The sequence below is a fragment of the Opisthorchis viverrini genome, assembly GCF_000715545.1.
Source record: "Opisthorchis viverrini unplaced genomic scaffold opera_v5_62, whole genome shotgun sequence".
NCBI classification, from domain to species: Eukaryota; Metazoa; Platyhelminthes; class Trematoda; order Opisthorchiida; family Opisthorchiidae; genus Opisthorchis; species Opisthorchis viverrini.
The window spans coordinates 346,000-367,087 of NW_008751718.1; the positions used below are offsets into that span (position 1 = coordinate 346,000).

At 46.7% G+C, this 21,088-nt stretch overlaps 1 protein-coding gene across 1 annotated transcript in view; it reads left to right on the forward strand.

Moving 5' to 3' along the window:
- Window positions 1-11,444: 11,444 nt before the first annotated feature.
- Window positions 11,445-21,088, forward strand: part of T265_13381 (hypothetical protein) — a gene marked incomplete at both ends in the record, with an annotated part of 18,411 nt that continues 8,767 nt past the window's right edge. Inside the window, 9 exons of the mRNA XM_009168650.1 lie at window positions 11,445-11,605; window positions 11,637-11,803; window positions 11,836-12,227; window positions 12,261-12,581; window positions 16,196-16,330; window positions 16,368-16,481; window positions 16,520-16,691; window positions 19,444-19,694; window positions 19,950-20,189. Of these exons, the coding sequence (XP_009166914.1) occupies window positions 11,445-11,605; window positions 11,637-11,803; window positions 11,836-12,227; window positions 12,261-12,581; window positions 16,196-16,330; window positions 16,368-16,481; window positions 16,520-16,691; window positions 19,444-19,694; window positions 19,950-20,189 (1,953 nt within the window). The remainder of the gene's footprint in view (window positions 11,606-11,636; window positions 11,804-11,835; window positions 12,228-12,260; window positions 12,582-16,195; window positions 16,331-16,367; window positions 16,482-16,519; window positions 16,692-19,443; window positions 19,695-19,949; window positions 20,190-21,088) is intronic.

Here is a 21,088-nt window from a genome sequence, read left to right on the forward strand (position 1 = left end):
GAGCTCGTCGGCTGGTAGACGAGCTTGTTATCCACCCTACTAACCCTCGTTTCAGGAAACCGGATCAGTTGTATTACCTTTGTAGCTCATCCGCTAGATACCCTTCGGTGAGATTTATTTTAAACGGACCTAAGCGTACAATCCGAGTCGGCACGTGACACGGGCTGCTGCATCACGCCGTTAGCGAAAGACTGTCTCTTTCTGACCCAAACTACTGACTGCTATTGTGGTGTCATCTCTGTATACGGTAAGTGTACGCCATCTGACTGCCCATATCTGTGCGTTTGTACACCCTTCGATGCTTAACTGCCACTGATTCCAGAAAGCCCCGCTTCATCACCGACCATTTTTCTGTCCCTTACGACTGCGTAGGTATTGATTACATGGTTGGCTTAATTCACTGTATTCATTTTTCTAAAGAATCAGTTCTCGGTAGTTCTCAACACGGAAGCTATTGCACTCGTCCATCTGTTGCTTCTTCCTCCTAAATACGAGCTATGTGTAGTCCGATAACTGCGATCGTTCTGTGAGATCATTTACTGTTTTTCAACCACCTGGATGCGGGCAGAACAGGAACAATTCAACTGTCCATCCTTTTACGGACACCGTCACCCTCATTGGCGGTAGAATATTGCCATCTGACTGCGAGGCTCCTCGAGGTGACCAGACGCCAGGTCAACATTTACCCAAGCAGCGCTTAAAACGTTGTCAGGATCGGTCAGGGGCTAGACCTATTGATGTGTCTAATGTTCATGAATGTAACATGTTTAGCCCTGAATCTGCTTGTCCCCTAGCGCGGTACGTTCAAAATCGGTTTTGTTTTTCCCTCTTGCAAATTTGTGAAAGAATTTTTTCTTTTTTCAATCTATTCACAGAGTACGCACGAGTAATTGTTGAATTTTATTACTCTAACAAAAAATTTGAGAGATATTTTGCGCACACTTCCTATTTTACATCTAGTCCTAAACATGGCATCAACTTATACCGATTGCCGTCTGCAGCCATTGATAGGCCACAACAGATGTGGGCGAAATGGCTGCCCGTTGAACGCCAAACGCGGTATGCAATACCACACCTGCAAGGCCTGGTGGCTTTTCAAATGCACGGGTTTACAGGACGACCAGATAAGCCGAATAGCTAACTCTCCTGACCCGTTTGTCTGCGCCAACTGCTTCTACGTTAAGGGTGCAATGCGTACCACTGCCAAGAGGAAAGCCCCCAAAAACTGTACCCAATCCCCAGTGCAGACTCAGAAACACCGATGTCAGTGTTTCGCTTCGATCGGGATACTCGACGCGAAATTGGAGCGTCTTTCAAAGACACTATAGGACTCAGACATTAAAAATGCAGCGAAATAGATAAAAGTTGACAATGAACTTGCTTCGCTGAACGAGTACCTCGCGATATCCATAGCGGGCACTCTGGTCGCGAAGAAAGTAATACAACACTCTGACGCGGTTATAAAGACCACCACAGCGTTTTTTGTGAACAGGCGCCCGAGGAAATTCGGACTGGTAATCTGGGGGTCATCCTCCAGAAAAACTCCGCCAGCGTTCCGCGCGGAATGGTTACGCCAGAAGGGAAGCAAGCGAAATCTTGGACTTCTCGTCACTCTTTCTTCCCCACCTGACATACAGAAGATTTTGGAGCGGGCTGGCAGCATTCAGAAGGCCAACCCAATGGTCAGGCGTCTACCTGAGGATCGCCTTCTAGACGCGCGAAAGCCCGGTCACAACAGGTCAGGGGTGGAGGCATGAAACAGGCTTCCGCTGGGCACAAACCCAGCCGACCCCAAACTCATGACCAAGCCGATTGTGGTCATATCACGTTGAGCTCCCGAAGGCAAGCCGACGAAACTAGCTGCGTCTCCGGACAGCAGTTTCTATTCGACCACCACAGGCCTCTCGCCCACTAAAGGCAGTGATGCTCTGGAGGAGGCAAACCTCCCATGAAAGCAGCACCCAAAGTACGTGGCGCTATCAACGCTTGTCTCCGTAACAGACAACAAAGCTGCAGCCATGCACTCCTCAACAAAGCCACAGCCTCTGAACTGTACTGAGTCAGATGTGCGGGGACAAGCAGCGAAGCCAAGCTTCAGCTCCACTCGGTCAAAAGCGGCCTCCCTGCTTGTGGACACAACCGTCGCCCAGGACCCCGACAACCTAAGCCATAAGCATGACTACAGCCATCCGGGAAATCCCTCGTTCATCCAGTTGGCCACGCTGATCGCCGGCGGGTAGGGTGTCCACACAAACACGAAAGAAGAGCGAGTGCAGTTAAACAAGCCACGTGAAATTCGCCAGATTAGAAAACTGCTGCCTGGCTTCAAGGTGCAGTCCTCCGCGAAAACGAGCCTCTTGGAACCGCCACCAAAATCACTACTTCTTGGTGCTGCCGCCAGCGCGTCCCCACCGTGTTTTCGTTGGATCAACAGTAAATTATCTGTTAGTCGAACCCTGTTCAAACGAAGCTTAAGTAAAAATTGGGCCAACTCAAAAGACAGTGGTAATTTACGATGAGCAGTTTAATCACTCCGGCGTATTTGGTGGCCGCTCGCCGGATATGTTTGAAGGGGGTTGCGCCTCTCTTTTGACCTGAGTACACAACTTGGTTGGCACCATCAGGAAGCGGCTTTACGTAGACCCAACATAGTATCTGGAAGTAATATGGCTTAAAAAGCACTGAATCATTCGTAGAACAACAAATGCTTCTTAGGCCGATTGGCCGTAGTGAAGTGAGAAGGACATGCTTTAAGAGTCAGGTACTTAAATTTTATTTGGTAGCTACCGTCGTAAAGCATGGAACTCTTTCGGTCCCTCCCGCCAACCCTTCAGTTCGGATTTGACCCATCTGAATTTTCTGCTGCAAGTTCATTTTGCTCATTCCGCAAGTTCAATTACATTTACGGTTCGGTCACACGCATTGGCACCATCTCCCCATCAAAACTGTCATTTACACCTGACAACAGTGATAAGAGTGAGACAGCATAGTTTCAATTTAACTTGTCACTTGTCTCCACTTCGAATTCACCCATCTAAATATCCACTTTCTGGTGCTCAGTATTCGCACAATGGGATTGAAATTTCGAGAGCTATGACGTGTCCCTGATAGGCCAAATCAATCGAGCAGTTGAGTTCAGAGTGCCAGTTCAGACTTTTGAACCCCATTCAGGAATCCCGAGGGCTCAGCGATTCCAGCTTTTTCCACCAGAGGTATGATCGCCTCAGTGGACGATAAAATTTGGTGAGCTACAGAAATATTGAAGTAGATCAAAGTGTTTTCTCCTGTTTGAGCACATATGCAACAAAGTGCAATATTTTGACGCAAGAAGTTTCACTCCACTAATAAAGGTTTTGCAGCTGAGAGCATTGCGCGGCTAATGGACGCCCAATCTTTGTTTTTGACACTGGTTACTTACCCAACCGCTCATTGTCAATCAAGGCCGGCAGCAATCTTCAGTTTTAGTTCGTATCAACCGGCTACATCATCAAACTAGTCGCACTTTATGCTTATTCTTCCCTTTTTGGCTCCCATAAGCGCTAACTTTTAACGTAAGTGGCGTGTCTCTTTGGCTGTGTCTTCCTTACCGTTGTACCCTTGTCTGTCGTGTTCAAGTTGTACCGACTCAATCAGGACTCATCTGGTATATGCCATAAAAGTTGGAAAATGAACCTTTTATTATCATGCCCACTGTTTATGCTACTGTGCATTTTTCGCGGAATCCCCTATATTCATTAGCCCCGCCAGTCACGCTTTTATTCTGGCTGCAATATTATAACGACGGTTTGCCACCAACCAGTTGTAGATGAACGCTAGTACCAGTAGTAGTATTTGTTGTTGTTGTTGTTGCTGCTGCTGCTGGAACAATCGATGAACTTCTTGGCTTGTCGATGCCACAACTGGGACACCAGTCCCATGACACCCTAATAGAGGGTTTCACCTTCGCTGACGACTAAGTCGTGTGTGCGGAAAATAAGGCTCTCCTTACAGAGAAGCTTACAGCTGTTGCAATCGAGTTGAGAAAAGCTGGCATGAAACTAAACGCCAGAAAGACGAAGGTGTCAGTGATCTGTGCGGAAAGGAAACATCGGGCGACAGCGGTCTCAGTGGAACCATTTTGTTTCGCCGCGGAATTCAGCACTCAGCTGGTTCCGGTAGAGAGCATGAAATATTTGGACATTCCCTCCACCTCCAACGGGAAGGGGGTATTCAACAACCGGGAACACCTGTTCAAACGCTGAATAGGTCGGACAACTACGTCAGAAATTCCATTCGTGGCTGGCTATGTTTGCTAAAGGACACTTCGATCAGCTACCTATACTCCGGTAAGCAATATGGGAAGCTTAAAATCCCAAGTCTGAGTGCAACAGTCCCGATGCTGTGGAGAACGCGTGCGGAAAAGCTCCTTTCTACTCGGTGCCGAGTACCACGCAAGGTGGTCAACGACTCCGAATTTGTTCCGGATTTCAGCCTTCCATTCCGAGTCCATGGTGCGAAAAGCGTGGCATCCTATATAAGTACTTTTTCCTTAGCTTGTGCTAGGCTGTCTTTGAATACGAGCATGTTCGAACGATCTTAGAGGAGCCCTCGTTGGAGTAGAGATATTAGGTTGTTGATAGTAAGGTGGTCTAGGATAACCAGCTTCAGAATGCATTTTATCGACTTGCACGGTATCCTAGTGAGGCTAATGGACCGGTAGCTACCGGACCACGGTCGGCCACAAATTTTTTAGTTTTGCGAAACAATCACTTCCTTGCAATCAGAGTGAGGGTAGTTTTCGTCGGGCAGCCGACAAAACACCGGGTAGAAATGTTTTGGTAGCGTGAAAGACGTTTGCTTCAGGATCGTTGGATGCACCCCTTCTGGTCCCGACGCGCAGAACGGGTTCGTCTTGTACAACAGTTTGCGAATGTTTTCCTACGTGACGGCCAAGTTAGTTAGAGGTCGCTCGTAGTTATGCCTCGACAAGATTCGGTCCATTGGGTTCACTAAATCAAAATAGGGGCCTGTATAATATTCCCTGTATGCTTCAAATACTACCATTAGGCCATGTTCTCCGCTCCTGTCCTCCGAGAGGAACGCGGTCGGTTTCTATCTGCGGCGGTGCCTCATGCAATCAAAAAGCACACTTTTGCATCCCTGGCGACCTCTAGTATGTTGGCTTGTTTCGTGTGTTCTATTGGCGGATCTCCAATTTACAGCAATTCTGCATTTCGCGAAATGCCGGCCCATGTTCTGTGTTTCTGTAGTCAACTTTTTGGAAAACAGTTGAGACCTGTTTTCCATAAGATGCCGTATTTTTTTACGTATCTTGCGGTCCATCCGACTTTGTTTTTCTTCTAAATGAACGTCACTCCAACTTCAGGAACTTTCTGGATAATGGTCCTGTAAATTTACTCCACTGAACTTGGTTCCAGTTTTAATTAGGCAAGAAAGATACGCATTCCTGTGAAGTCTGTTCAGCGCAACTACCGAACCCACATCTGAGGGTCGGCATTTCTGGCCCAGTAGCAAGTGAACTCGAAGATCGGTACAATGTGATCACTATGTCCCAGAGAGGTGTTAATTATCAGCTAATCAAGGAAGCGTCTTTCGTTGCTGAGGGCCAAATACAGGAGGTACGGTAGTTGGTTCGCGTGGTATCCGGTGAGTGCGACGACATGTTGAGTCTAAATGCTCTGTTGAACGACTTTGGTCAGCACCGTTGCAAAGTGTCACACCAGATCCAGCGCATTTTAGCTCTATCCAGGAGGCCTTGGGTACTTGAAATCACCTCCCAGCAAAAGATGTGTGGAGTAGTAGCTGAAGGATGGTTGTTTAAGGGTTTATGTGAGGAATTTGCCAAGGAGCATTGTTAGACGACATCGAGAAGATGAAAATCAGGCCGGCGCAGCGAGATGTGGATTAACAGTGCGCCCCAACAAGATATGGGAGTGGCATCGCAGGGGACAAGATGGGCATGACCGCATTTAAATATGAAGCAACCCCACTAGTCCCTCGCTAGCCCTCGAAAGGTAGGGTAGCCATCTACCAAGATGTCCGCGTCACAGACATAAAATGTTAGCCAGGTTCATGGACGGCTGTTCGAGGCAAGCCGAAAGCTTAATAACGTGAAGTTTTTAAAAAAAACTGAGGTAGTTTGTGGACAGGCATTATAACACGGTCTCTACTGCTTCCGAATTTCGGAAGTCGAGAAATGTGTTGGTTTGCTGGAGTAAAACTGTGTCTGTTCGGTTTCTTGGGCCGCTCGGCGCGATTTGTCCGATGAGGTGTCTCTGGGAGGCCCCGTGCATTCGGTGACAGCACCAAAAGGTTTTCTTTTTAGTGGCGCTCTAAAGAGGTCCCTTCTAGCGGAGGACCTCACTCTGACGCTAGCCAACAGATTTCTGAGTTGGAGAAGTTTATTCCTTGTCTCTTACTACAGTCGCTTCTCTATCTCGTTTGTGCCGGCTCCCAAGCCGCCAGAGATCTGCGTGGCTAATTGGGTGTACAAAGGATTTTCGGGTTCGCTATTGTCCGTTTGTAGCTTTGTTTGTCGGCGTCATGGGCAACGATTGGGCACACAATCGGAGAAGCCGCTTCTGACAGAGCGGAAATGGAGACACGTATTTCCACGTTCTCAAATGCTTCAGAGTTTTCGCAGTGTTTTTCGATGTCGAGGCTAGTGCTTGTGGTTGATTTGTTGGCCATCTTCTCCGTTTTTCTCTACACATCCGGTCCAATCCAGCTCACAAGCTGTAATATCGGTGGGGAGTTTACTGCTATGTCTTCATTGTTCGTTACCGAACTAAGCCATGCTAGGTCTGCGCACTTTGAACGCTCGGTCCACGCAAGTCTTACCTCCTCCCGAGCATCTCTTAATTTCGTAGCCGGGTGGTCCGCGGTGGGTGGGAAGAAGCTGCAGTGCGGAGTCTGGGCTGGTTGAATCGGTGCGCTATCAAGCACTTAAGGGGGCATAAATGCCATGGGATTGGCCATATATTTGGGGTCTCCTGAACTTGAGCCAAGCGGAAGCTTGTATTGCGCCTCTCCTTTGAGACTTTTGTGGCCTAGTTTCCGCACCTCCAGAAAGCAACCCTCGGATAAACCTTTGATCACTGAATAGGCCTCCTCAGTTTTGACAGCGCGTTCCAGCATCTTCTCTACAGTAGGCGGCGCGGAATTGGCGACTAAAAGCCAAAAGGTTCCCCTACTTCTCTTTCCAAGAAACCTCTGTGCATGGAACGATCCGTGTTCGGGCTTTGTGAGATCGCCGCTAGGGACCGATAGTTCCATTTGTGGCACGATTTTGCTGGTGAACGAAACCGAGCGTCTGAACACTCAAGACACTGTGGCGGTCTTGGTTGCCAGATTGGAGAGCTGAATGAGCTCCTTTGAAGCTAGAGGACCAGAAATGGGTAGCATTAGGTACTCGTTCAATGACAATTAATTACTGACTTTCATCCAGGTTGGTCGATTCTCAAGAGCTTTAGAAAGAAGCTCTAGTTTTACAACGCATATCCCGATTAAAACGGAACATTGGCACTGGTCTTTCCGAATCAGCAGTCCGGGCTTGGTTTCGTTTTTGGTAGCTCACTTTTTAGGTACCGAATTCCTGCCACTGTTAAAGCATAGGCGGCCGGTGCAAATGGGTCAACAGAGTTAGAAAACTGGCTTATCATGTTGTCCTGTTGAGATGTCCATATATAGTGTCACAAGGACTTTGCACGTATGGTATTCCATACCACGCCATACATTCGATGGACATCCGTTCCGGTTACATCCGTTGTGATCTAGCACTAGCAGTGGAGAGCAGCTTGTAATGATTAGGTCATGACTGAGACGGACCGCACCGCAGGAATTGAGTACAAGCTGACAAGGGTTTTCACGCAAATGTGCTGGAATGAAGACTTCAACAACATGAGACGTGTTAAACCCGAAGACAGATTGAACATCGAGAGAATACGTTCAAACATTTCCGCGAGCGAAAATCGAATCTGCTCGTCATCCTACATCAGCTTCGATATACCGGTATGGATCGCCTCGACGGACCGAGAATCCCGCCGCCCACCGAATTGCACAACACCGATCCCGTGAACTCAAAACTGACTGAAACCGAAGTAAGTCAGCTCAACGGCGGTAACTTGTCTTATGCCACACCCATAACTATTATCTTCCTACCCTTATCTGTAATCTCCCAGCGAGTCACTCGTTTGGCTACAACTACGAGCGCATTCGTTACGTGGACTTAACTGCCTCTCGAGAGGGTTTGTACCAATCGGCTGAGACATTCTTTTACATCTATCTTGGTGCATTTTCTGCCTGTGCTTCCCACAGAGTCAATCATTTCTCTTCTGATTTGCATTCTGTCCCATGCATTAGCATAACTTCACTCCCCATAGGAATTATTAGATCCGAGTCTGAGTCGACAGAAACGCCAGTAGGTCAGTTGAGTTTCACTATACACCGTGTTTCTTATATTTAGTCCACCATATACCGTATTGCCAATATCTCAGATTAATTGTACCCATCAAAGCCTATTGTGGTTTCAGCCAAAACCCTAGCGTCCCAGGCCAAGTAAGCTTACGAATGGTTTTGGCCTTTAGTTCCTGCTTGCCTGCAGGATTGATGCAACACAGCTGCTTCACAAGATTCATTGTTGGCGTCCCATATTTACCTCAATTTGCAGTTTTCGTATCATACCAGGCACAACGCCTCAGTTTCTCCTTCATTCGTTGTGCTGTTGCTCCTCATCTTCCGATTGCCGTGATACGATCTTGCCCACAAATGTTATGTTCCACCAACGATAGGAGACCCGCAAATACTGTCTCTCTCTCCCTGATCTCCATCGCATTTTGATCGTGCCAGGTAAGGTATGACCGCATTTGTGTCGGAGGATGACAAATATCTCTGTGACTGCCACATTTCCGCGCAAACTTGAGTGGCCAAAAATCCCATCGCTCTTGCTTCATTTCTCCCTGCACCATTTTGAGCGTGCTGGCGGTACACCACCCACATATTAAGAATAACCACTACTTTTTATTAATGATAAACCTGCCACCAAAGTGCATGATCTGGTTGCAGCAGTGTTGTTTCCTATCTGAAACGGAATACTCTTCGACACTCCTGAGAATTAAGTGAACGCAGACCTGTTTCTTTGTAGATTTTTAACGATCTTAGGTTCACGCCCGCAGCTTACACTTCTTAACAAATTTCTGCTGTTTTGTGACGGTTCGTGGATCCTGAGACCGCTAATAGCTAGGGACGGTGCTCTACAGGCTCTGTTTCCTTTCTACCAGGGGCCACCCCATAGTAAACGACGAGATTTATATGCAATGGTGAAAAATGTCAGCACCTGCTTGCACCTGAGGGCTATTAGCTTACGAAGGTTGGAAGCCATAAAATGAGCGTAGGCCGAACATCAACCTGATCTACATCTTTTATACCATTGAGCATATTCCCACGTCAGCCGCCTCGAGCGCAACATTCCTATCAACACAATTTTTGTGCTTCATCTTCATGGAAAAGAAAACAACATTATACAAGGTCCGTCGAGAGATTAAACCCACTAGTTTTTCTCAGCCAGCCTCGTAGTTGTCTCTGTGACTAAATGATCTGACGTGAACCAAAATGAATAGGTGTGATCTTACCTTGCTCAAAGCCTTTGAGTCATCAAATCATTTATTTCTAATTGCGAATCTGGAATTTCACCGTGTCAGTGATCGGGGTGAACCGCCGATGAGGGGTTGTTTTGTGAATGAAGCCTTCTGGCATTTTAGTGCACATCTAGTCCATCACCGCTGCAGTGAGTAGCGGAGTTCCTCATGAATGGGTATTTCGACCTTTGTTGATTCTGCTCGATACCAGTGACTTATGTTCGGTGGAGGGGTAAATCTCTGTCCATCACATGAAGCCTATCGACACCCAGAGCTCTTCGGAATCTGGTTGTACTAAGAGATGAGACCTTTGGATGGGCCCTAGGAAGTGCATGACAGCCACTCTAGATAGTCTCTTCCCGTTGCAGACGTTTCTTACGTTTTACTTCCGGAGACTTATAATCACAACTCATGTTGGAATTTTGAAGTTGTCATAACCTGAAATACATGGATGTAGACGAAAACACTTCTAGTAGTTGACTAAGTACAAAGTGCGCTATTTGGGCTCAAAGCCTCAGTGATTAACCACAAATGGTTCGAATTTATTCCTCCCCGTTGGACGTATTAAGCCCACAATCGTGAACAGACAACAAATTACTCTAGGGGTCCAGTGGCATAATCAGAGTGGAATGAGGATTCAGTGTCCAAGTTGCGAGTAAAAACTAAGAGCGCTAAAGTTGTATTCCAAAGAGCGGAACCATTTGGCAGTAAATTGGATCTTCCCTGGTGAATTCTACAGGGTGGTTCTGCTTTTTGCATGTTGCTTCTCAAGGCTACTGGGGCCCAGCCACAACAAGCCTACGCCGAAAAAACATAAAGCACGACTAAAGCTTCTATAGATTTCCTCCGGGAGCGTAGGACGGCAAGCGTCTGGAGTGAGTTGGCTGAGGTATCATAGAATACCAATCCGAACAGGTCTTTGAGGTACATTTCTCCTTCATTCTAGCCTAGGGATGGCGTCACGCAGGTCAGGTAGGCGCTTGGTTTAAAACGTTCACCATAATCCTTCCTTATGTACCGCACAATAGAGGGGACATGGTTTGACCGAAGCGTCTCCTATCATAAGTATTTTCTGGCTGATCCGAACGGTTGCATGAACCCCTTATCTTTGTTGAAGAACCGAAGACGTGCAAACGGACTCCCGTTCTGATCAGCCGTCAACAGGCAGTCCGTCCGTCAAATGGCCCATGCGGCCAATCTGCCCTGCGATTGTCATTCTTCATTTTCACCTCCTTCCTTTTATGGCAATGAAAGAAGCAGTTGGTTATGTTCCTTGGTCAACGTGCATCCTTTTCAGAAAGCGCAGTATCCAGCGGCGTCCGGCACCCAGAGGAATTTTGTCCACTTCTCAATTCTATTGCTACATGTATATCTCCAGCTATCCGCCGCTATATTTTATACCATTTCATGCATATAACATTTTATACCATTTACATGGTGTGACGAGAAGTGAAACAACCATTATATGTGAACATATCTACAGTCCGAATGAATACAATTGCAGGGAATGATGAGATGTTGAGGGTAGATTGAAGCCGGAATTATTCTGATAAGTTGCGTTTCGGTAACCGAGTCTACTTGACTGTCCCGCACGAACTTTTAGACTAAAACTAAAATGGAGCTAACTCTTTATTTTACCCCTCACAAAAATTCTGAAGTCGAGATCCGTTCTCTTGACCTGCATCCCACATTGGATTGTTTGTTCAATGCACTGGCCTTCAGAAAATCTTGTGGAAAGCGGGAGTTCGAGTTCGAATTTCTGTCATGTCTGTGGGTTCTCTTGTTTGCTTTAATTCTAATATTTGACAGGAGCCACCTTCTCGAAGTGATCCGCTTGCGCCACCAAGTCCAGACTTGGACGATGCTCCATTTGAGGATGAGTCTGCAGCCATCTTGGGGGACGATGGTGCTGAGGAAGAAGAGGAAACCGGCGAAAATCTCTTCGGTGACGACATGGAGCGCGACTACCGGTAATTCGAAAAGCCTTGCTTAATTCTGTAGGCCTATTCCTGAGCTAGATGTTTATGAAGCGGAAGGATTGGCGCCACCTGATGAAGAGATCGAGGAGATGTCCCCCACAGCGCGCGCCGAAGCGGAACGGGAACTGCGACAGCGTGATCGAGAGCAGGCGCTCGCAGCCGGAGGCCTTCGTCGAGGGTTACTTGCAGGTATTATTAAATTCAGTGGTCTGATTCGATAGATTTATATGGTCCTGAGGATGATGATGAGGTGATTCCGGCTAGGAGACGGCGTCTTGCAGAGCGTGCAGCAGCAGGCATGGGCCCTGGAATGGAAGAACCTGAGGCCGTCCTTGAGAGCATCGAAAACCTCGAAGACATGAAAGGAATGTCAGTTGTTGAATGGGTACAACAACCAGCCACACGTCAAGAAATTAAAAACCGTTTCAAAGCCTTCCTCAGAACGTTCCTGGATGAACATGATCGAAATGTTTATGCCGAGAGAATTGTACAAATGGCTAGGGAAAACAGACAAAGTTTATACGTTGACTATCAGCACCTTGCTTCCGCCGAGCAAGTCCTAGCTTATTTTCTCCCGGAAGCTCCCCAACATATCCTGGAAATATTTGACGAGGTATTACCGTTGTGCTCTAATAATCTTTGCTAGGCTGCGCGCGATGTTACACTTGCGCGGTTTCCTCGTTATGATCGGATTACGAACCGCGTCCATGTTCGCATAAATGACCTACCTCTCATTGAAGACCTCCGTTGCCTCCGGCACCTACATCTTAATCAGCTCGTCAGAACGAGTGGTGTTGTGACCAGCAGCACAAGTGTTTTGCCGCAGTTAAGTGTCGTCAGATATAATTGTTCGAAGTGTGGCTGTTTGCTTGGTCCGTTTGTTCAGAACCAGGCGGGCAGCGAGGTACGCCCAACTACTTGTCCAGACTGCCAGTCTGGTGGTCCTTTTGAGCTCAATATGGAACAGGTGAGTGCTTTTTACCCTGTAAAAACCTGGGCTGTTATTAATCTGTTGGGTTATATGTTAGGCTATCAGATTCATTTTCACAAACACTGGCGTCCGATGTCATGCTTCTTACAGTTAGTTTTGGGGTTTGAAGTATGCTCTCAGACGTGTTCGGCTTGAATGACCCTAGTCACTAATATAGTTTAAATGAGGTCTGTCAGACTGAATGATCTTCCCATGTTTGAACCAAGCATTCCAACTTGTAAATTCCTACCAGTGTCCTACTTCATGCTTTCACTCACCTATTATCATTACCCAAGAGGTCATGAGTCACACCAGAATCGGTCTGTTATGGTTTGGGCTTAATGATCCAGTGAACTTTGTCCTTCCGGAGGGTCACTGCTGAAGGATGTGGATCCGGTTTCGGTGCAACTATGGACGTCATAACTGAAAATATGTTGGCTCGCCTTACTGCATTCGTCAGGGCGGTTAGTTGAAAACGCGCTATTGCTGACGCCCCTCCCCTTTCAACCCTACCCCACCCCAATTCGGCTCTTCATCCCGTGTTTGTTGTGTTGTCTTTCGACCCGACGGGCTATAGCTCTGAATCCGGTGCTGTAGCCATTCTACAGCGGGCTGAAATTTGGGCATCGCTGTGTTTGCTGATGATGTAAATGGCGCTCATGTAGGTAGGCTGGGCGATGCTGTGGACCATTTTGATGGGTGTCTCGAGTTGGATACGAAACGCACAGGCAACGGAGAACACCTACTGCAGATGCGTGCTTATCACAGGCTCTTCCTTTGTGGTACCGATTTCTGGAACAGTGGAAATCGCTTGAATACGTTGCACTCACCAACGGACCGAATACAAATATATCATTACCATTAGTTATCGTACCTAGGGTCGAACAGTGGAATACCTGCATGAATTCTGACTGTGGAGCCGTCAGCTACCCATTTTCACCGCACTTTTCAATTCTATGGAAATTGCACACACCTCGCTTCATCACTGAGGAGCTTGTGGACCAAGTAATCAAATACTTATCAGAACCGACTCCTCCAACGCCTGCTGGCTCGTCCGATGTCGGTCACTCAAACATATCAAAAGCGCTATTCATTGTCGGAACCCCGGCCTGTGGTACTGCCTAGTTGACCTCCAAGCTGTAAATCTCTGATAGGACCGTGGGTTTCCTGGGACCAGGCGACAGGTTCCTTGCGATCGCAAACGCAACTCAAGTCGACGCATCGTTCGACGCCGGGTAAAACCCAGTGCACGTGCAGGCCCTAAAGCTTGATGAACCTAAAAGGCCGAAGAGGTTAAAAATGCGTAAGATACTGTAAAAATCCGCAGATTGTCCCTTGTTGATTCTCCCGACAGGTCTTCGAAAGCCTCTTGGTAGTGGAATTATGAGGGACCGGTAGATACATTACTTCGAACAGCCATTCATTTAGTCACCTGCCACTTCAAATCCCGACCTTCAAGAGAAGGGTGGACTGTGAATGTGGAGCGACCTTCAACCTCAGATGTGTCAGTATGTAACTATTCATGCACTATCGTGCTCCTGGTCCACCTCTGATCAAGGATGGCCGTGAATTTCTCAGCCAGTGCCTAGCTAACCCGTTCGGGTCTATCTGAGAGAAAAGAACCGTCCCAGACAGTTGATGATAGTGCTCCTTTTCAAAAACGGTATTCGCAGTGAATTTAGTGTTCACAGTTGTCAACTTGCCTCCTGTTGCAATAGGGCGTCGCTGATTCTTTTATTACGGCGGCCCGATAAGCCTTAACATGTGAGCATGAAGCAAAATTACAACCGAGTAGATGATGCGTCGACCACATCTCCATATTCCGCCAGGTGTTGGAGCAACGCCATATGTACAAACAACTCAATGTTTGTGTTCGTTTACTTCGATGTTACGTTCGACTCCGTCGATTTTTCAGTGCTCCTAACAAGACCCGTTCACTGGGGACGCCCAAAAATCGTGAACATAATCAGGTCGCTGTACCACGTACGCCTGGGCGTGTGAGTGTGGATGATGAACTCTTCAAAGGCTTTCCTACAAAAAGTGGTGTCCAACAAAGGTGTTCACTCTCTCCGTTCTTGTTCAACGTGTCGTCGATCAAACAATAGTACGAACGCTGGACGGTCTTCAAAACCTAGGTTTTCGACCCGTTGCTGATGAGAACGTAGACGATATCGTCCTCGTTTTTGGAGGCGAAGGCGGGAGACATGCCCTGTTGAATAGACCGACAACCGCCATACCATCCTTCGGCGTGAGCCTTGCACCTTCAAAGTGCAGATTCATGCTTCAGAACGTGTAATTTCCAAACATACCCCTTACAATTCGTGGGGAATTTTATATGCCCTGGTATTAGCTCTGGCGAGTGTGTCTGGTGAAGTTGGCGCAGGACACCGAATCACGTTTGCTAAGTTTCGTCACTTGTGGCGTCCGTAGAAACTATTGTGTGGTTGCAAGACATGGCCTCTATGGACAGGAAATGTTGGGCTTTTTCAATTTTTTTGCCACCAGAATCAGAGGCGTTTCTGGTGTCATGTGCCGTCAGAGAATTAGTAACGTGTTTGTGCAGCAGGTACTTCAGTTGCGGACAATATCGAGTGCCGTAAACTGCGGCGGCTCACCCATGTTGCACGCATGCCGAAACATCGCCTACCGTGACGACTGTTCTCTGAGGTGGATAGCGTATAACTTTCCAGAATAGTGCAAAAGCTATTATGAAAACTTTGAGTGTTGGTGCGATCTGCCTTCTAGAATGGTGTCCCCGTAACCCCCCCCCCGTCCTTAGCTTGTCACTGAGAAATGGCGGCTGATCGATTTCAGTGGTCATACTGTCAGTTTCCATATTTCCAGTTGAGATTTCTGTGCTGAAAGGCCGAGAAGTATAGTATGACAGGATAAGATATCAGTTGAAAGTTACGGTCGATTTTCCCATTAAAAGGTGTAGACACCTCAAAGTGTTTGCGATAGGCTAGCACTAGGTCCTTTCCTTCTCACTTTAAAGTTTCAAGTATAATTAAACCAACTTTGCGATTGTACGGTAATAAATCATCAGTGTCAGCACTGAGTATGCACGATGTGAAACGTCGGTCAGTGCCATGTTAGCTCCTTCAGTTTCCCCGACTTGAGTCGTCTACTTTCCAATCCCTTATCGCTAGGTTGGGGGTTTGTTGCGGTTAAGAAAAATCATTTGCTGCTGTTGCTGTCGATGACACCTAGGTCACTTAGTGTTGTCAGTCACACGGTGCGTGGCAGTTATTCTCAACTGACCGCATTATTAAATAGATCTGTTCAATCTCGTCGTATGTGAAGGTTAGCATGAGTTTCTATATGAGAAGCAATGTAAAGTAAGACATGCATCTGCACCACGTGTCTGGTTATCTGGATACGGGATGTTACTGGGTGTTCGGAGGCGCATTGTTCACATCGCTACGCAAGTGGGCCACTAAACGACGTCTGACGTGTTTGACCTGATCACTACGTTAAACTGGGCCTTTTTCGACACCTGTTCAATCGTGGATCGGAGTTATTCCCACTTGTCATCTTACTGTGTTTCAGCAATTTGTTCCATCTTTTCTGGGCTTCGTAAACACCTTTGAGTTTCCTTTGTTCCTTTGCAGACTGTGTTCAAAAACTACCAAAGGATTACAGTTCAAGAAAGTCCTGGGAAAGTTCCACCTGGTCGCTTGCCGAGGTCTAAAGATGTCATCCTACTTGACGACTTAGTCGACGCATGCAAACCTGGTGATGAAATAGTGCGAACCATTTCCATAATATATTTTCGACTTTTAGGAGCTCACTGGGACTTATACACACAGTTATGATGGTTCTCTGAACACACAACAAGGGTTTCCAGTCTTTGCAACCGTTATTTTGGCCAACAACATCGTCCGAAAGGACGATAAAGTACGCGATGTCACGTCTTATCCATTATTGTCGTCTAGGTCACTGTCGAGAAGTTAACAGATGAAGACACAAAAGCCATTCTAAAGCTTTCCCGCGATGAACGTATTGCTGATCGGATATTTGCCAGTATAGCTCCAAGTGTCTACGGACACGAAGATATTAAACGGGGAATCGCTCTAGCGTTGTTCGGTGGGGAGCCAAAGAATCCAGGTAAGAGCTCCTTAATGAACACTTTATTTTCGGACACTGAGGTCCTCGTCTGATCCTCTGTAGGACGCGGATCCCGGGGATGAGTTCGATTTTTATGACGACTGCGTTGCCAGTTACTAGGTTCACAATCTTTGGTGATTTTGTCTTGGCTCCAGAACCTCCATCCTGCGAGCGAGGTAAATCCACGCTAAGAAGTCGATAGTCATCGTACAGCTGTTTCAACTTTTGGGAGTCACCAGCAGCCCGCCACGTGTGTGGTGAGCTACGCTGTCGTCCAGATTGATATCACTCAGCTTCGAAAACCTTCTATTGGTCGCTACTGAAAGTCTCCTGTTTAAGCTGTTGGTCTTTGTTTCAACGGTGCATGCTTTGAAGTACTTCAGTGAGGTGGCGACTTCAATAAAGGTCTGACAGAAGCATACTGTACAGTGAGGTCATGCTCGTGTTGCACTTTGTTTTCCACCAGCAAAGCGAGCGTTCACCGCTATGCTGTTCACTACCTGCAAAATTCAATCCTAAAAAAGTCGATGAGCACTGCCAGTGTAGACAACTTGAGAACAAGCAGCAGACAGTTCTGCCAAATACGGACTGGTTCGACATATAAAACACGACTATTTTGGCAAGGCAACCACCAAATTCACGTTGATCTCACAGCCATCCGTGTATGTGGTGCCGGTCTGAAAAGTGGTCCTACGGCGCATATCCTCTAAATCAGCTTGACCCCTTGAAAGATGTCCTGTCCACAGGCTCAACACTGACTGGAAGGAGTTGCGGCGACGGACAGCCATCATAATCAGCTTTAAAAACCTCGGGCTTGTGCAGTGGTCATAGCTGCCACAGTTCCGCTCATCGTTGATTTGGAGAAGTCGGAGTAAATAGCCACGCACTGAGGACGGCATCTGATATAATTGATACATGAATAAATGAGTGTCAATGGAGTTCTCAATGGGGAGAGAAAGCTATGCATTGAAAGCAACAGCTTGGATGCGTGCGCGCGACTGGATCATGTCTGACGATGCCCGTTGGAATGGCTGTTGATGTGCCATCTGCTCGCTGAGGACATTAAACTTTCAGCATTCTACCGTCGATGTATTCGGAACATTGCACATGTCTAGTAGGAATACAGGATTAATAATACAGAAGCACTTCGAATCGTATTCGGAGGTAATAATTCGCCCACGATAGATGAACTGACCACACTCTATAGGCTGCCCTGGCTTGGTCACATCCATCGTGTGCCAGTCGACCGTCTTCCTCGAAGAGCCCCTTTGGCACAGCCACACGAAGGGTGGGAACGAGCCAGGGGAGGTTAAGCAGTGGTTTGGCAACGGAGTATGAAAGCCATTACCAGCAAACTCAGCTGTCCCGGTCATCGCTGTCCCCCTGGGTGGGGACTCTAAAACGGGACATATCATTGGTTGGAGACATTGTCAGACATGATCCAGTCGCGCGCACGCATCCAAGCTGTTGCTTTCAATGCATAGCTTTCTTTTCCCATGTCCGCATTGAAAACCCCAATGACACTCCTGTATTCATGTATCAATTATATCAGCTGCCGTCTCCAACGCGTGGCTATTTACTCCTACTTTTCCAAATCAACGATGAACGGAACTGTAGCAGCCATGATCACCGTGCAAATTCGAGCTTTTTTTACAGCTTTAGATGAGGTGAAAATGTGGATTGATCGTGTTGAACAAAGTCGGCTAGCCCTTGTCGAATTGGCAGGAATCACTATGAGAAGTTAAAAGCTTAGTACTTCTTTTGGGTCGCAAGCGGTCGTTTAATGGTCTTTTTTGTCATGCAATTGGCGTCTATCGGATTTATCTTACGCTTTCTACTCGAATATCATCCCGCGTACTTACTCCTACTTTTCCAAATCAACGATGAACGGAACTGTAGCAGCCATGATCACCGTGCAAATTCGAGCTTTTTTTACAGCTTTAGATGAGGTGAAAATGTGGATTGATCGTGTTGAACAAAGTCGGCTAGCCCTTGTCGAATTGGCAGGAATCACTATGAGAAGTTAAAAGCTTAGTACTTCTTTTGGGTCGCAAGCGGTCGTTTAATGGTCTTTTTTGTCATGCAATTGGCGTCTATCAGATTTATCTTACGCTTTCTACTCGAATATCATCGTCACCGCGTACTTGACTTACAGTGGTTATGGCTGCCACAGTCTAGTTCACTGATAATTTGGTGAAATGGGTTAGGTGGCTGTGCGTTGGAGACGGCAGCTGACATAATTTATGCGTAGATACTGGGTCATCTGTGGACTTCTATTTGGGCATATTGAAAGAGGAGCTATGCATTGAAGGCAGCACTTTAGACGCACGAACTCCATTGAGGACGCTCTACTTGAATAACTTCGCAGTGTTTACTTACGGCTAAGTTGACGTCTGAAGTGCGGCGTTTACCTAATAATCCATGCAGCTGGTTTTGTGAAGTATTTCGAGAAAAATCATGCTACTCGCCGTTCTTATAAGTAGCACCAACGTAGATAGCATAAAAACCGGTACAGGTTTGCTACCGCCACGCCTTATCGTGAAATAATTAGTGTAGGTCACTAGTTCCTGTGGTTGTTTCGTGTATCGTTTACGCATGGATGTAGTGTTCATCCGTTCCTCTCTTGTAAATTTAATACGGACCTTATTGGGGTTAAGTGAATAGACCCGGAACAGTCGCCAATTTATGAGTCCGCTTGCATGCTCCTTCACGCATCCATTTCCACTTTATTCCTCATTTTCGTTATTTTCAGGAGGAAAGCACAAAGTTCGGGGTGATATCAATGTATTACTGTGTGGTGATCCTGGAACAGCCAAATCTCAGTTTTTGAAAAGTGTTGAGCAGTTGGCTCCACGTAGTGTTTTCACCACAGGGCAAGGGGCAAGCGCTGTAGGCCTGACTGCCTATGTTACTCGAAATCCCATGTCGAAGGAGTGGACCCTGGAAGCCGGTGCCCTCGTCCTTGCAGATCGTGGAGTTTGCCTGATTGATGAATTCGATAAGGTATAAACACTACAGGATTTTTGTGTAAACTGTGGTGTCCCCATCGGTTTAGCTTAGGTTCAGTAGGGTATCCTAACCACTAGACCATTGCTTTTCCCCGTTGTTTTTACTCGGTTTTAGTTTCGACGTTTCATTTCACCGAGTACCTTGTTTTTCTAAAGCTTCATAAATTTTGCGGTTTCGAAACTAGTCTATTGGATACACTATCGAATGTATTCAAGATTCTTCACATGCTTGTGCTTTTTTTCTCTCCAGATGAACGACCAAGATCGAACATCCATCCATGAGGCTATGGAACAGCAAAGCATATCCATTAGCAAGGCGGGTATCGTCACTAGTTTGCAGGCCCGATGCACTATTATTGCAGCAGCCAATCCTATTGGAGGACGATACGATCCTAGCATGACTTTCTCGGACAACGTGGATTTGAGTGAGCCCATTCTCAGTCGCTTCGATATTCTCTGTGTGGTTCGCGATACGGTAGATCCGATTCAGGTGGGTGCTATGCTAAAGTTTACACTTGCCTCATTTCCCGCTTTTGAGTACCATCCAGTGTCTAAGGAAGTTTGAGCGGCTTGCACAACTTCTTGTACACCATGTACTGTCTCACCCGAACAGGTTGTATTTCCTTAGTAGCTCATATTTTTACCAAAGCGGGACTTCAAACGGATACCGATATATTGCCAAATTCACCTTTTTGGTTGCAAACGCACGATTTTCCTTCTGTACACTAAAAGTTTCACTAGGAAGTTTTCTGCTGTTGCTGCATTCAGTATACATATGAATCTGAAACAAACCAGTCATCGGTGGCGAGTTCTATAAATCAGTGTTCGTCTTGAGTAACCATCCATTTTATCACACGTAACGACTATGGTATCACTTCCGGGTCCTTTTGGATTTTTAGGAAGCCCATTTTGCTAAGTCTTTATCCGCGCAACTTAGTTTTCTTGAAGACTTTTTACCCCTCGCGTTACTTTGACCAGGCTAACCGTCGTGTTTCTAGTATCCATTTTGATGCAGCGAGCTGACCGGTCTGCATCACTCCGAGTGAATTCCATCACTGGCTCAGTGAATTCATACCGACTGTATTGCATAGTGGACTTGTGGAATGTATGCACAAATGTGCGATGCTTGCCTAAAAAGTTTTTCGTTTTTCGTCCCAGATCCAAAGAGCAAACTAATGAACAAATAACGTATGACTGCAGAAGGATTTTACGAAGTGTCTGTGCTTTCGGTGCACTATAACTTCCAAGCTTGAATATGTGTGCGTTTGTGTGCCCGGGTGTAAGGGCGGTAAAATATAGCCGCATTCATGCCGTTAGTTGCTTTTCACCATGGGTAACTTATCTCCTTGACTACTTAACCGATATATATATATATATATATATATATAT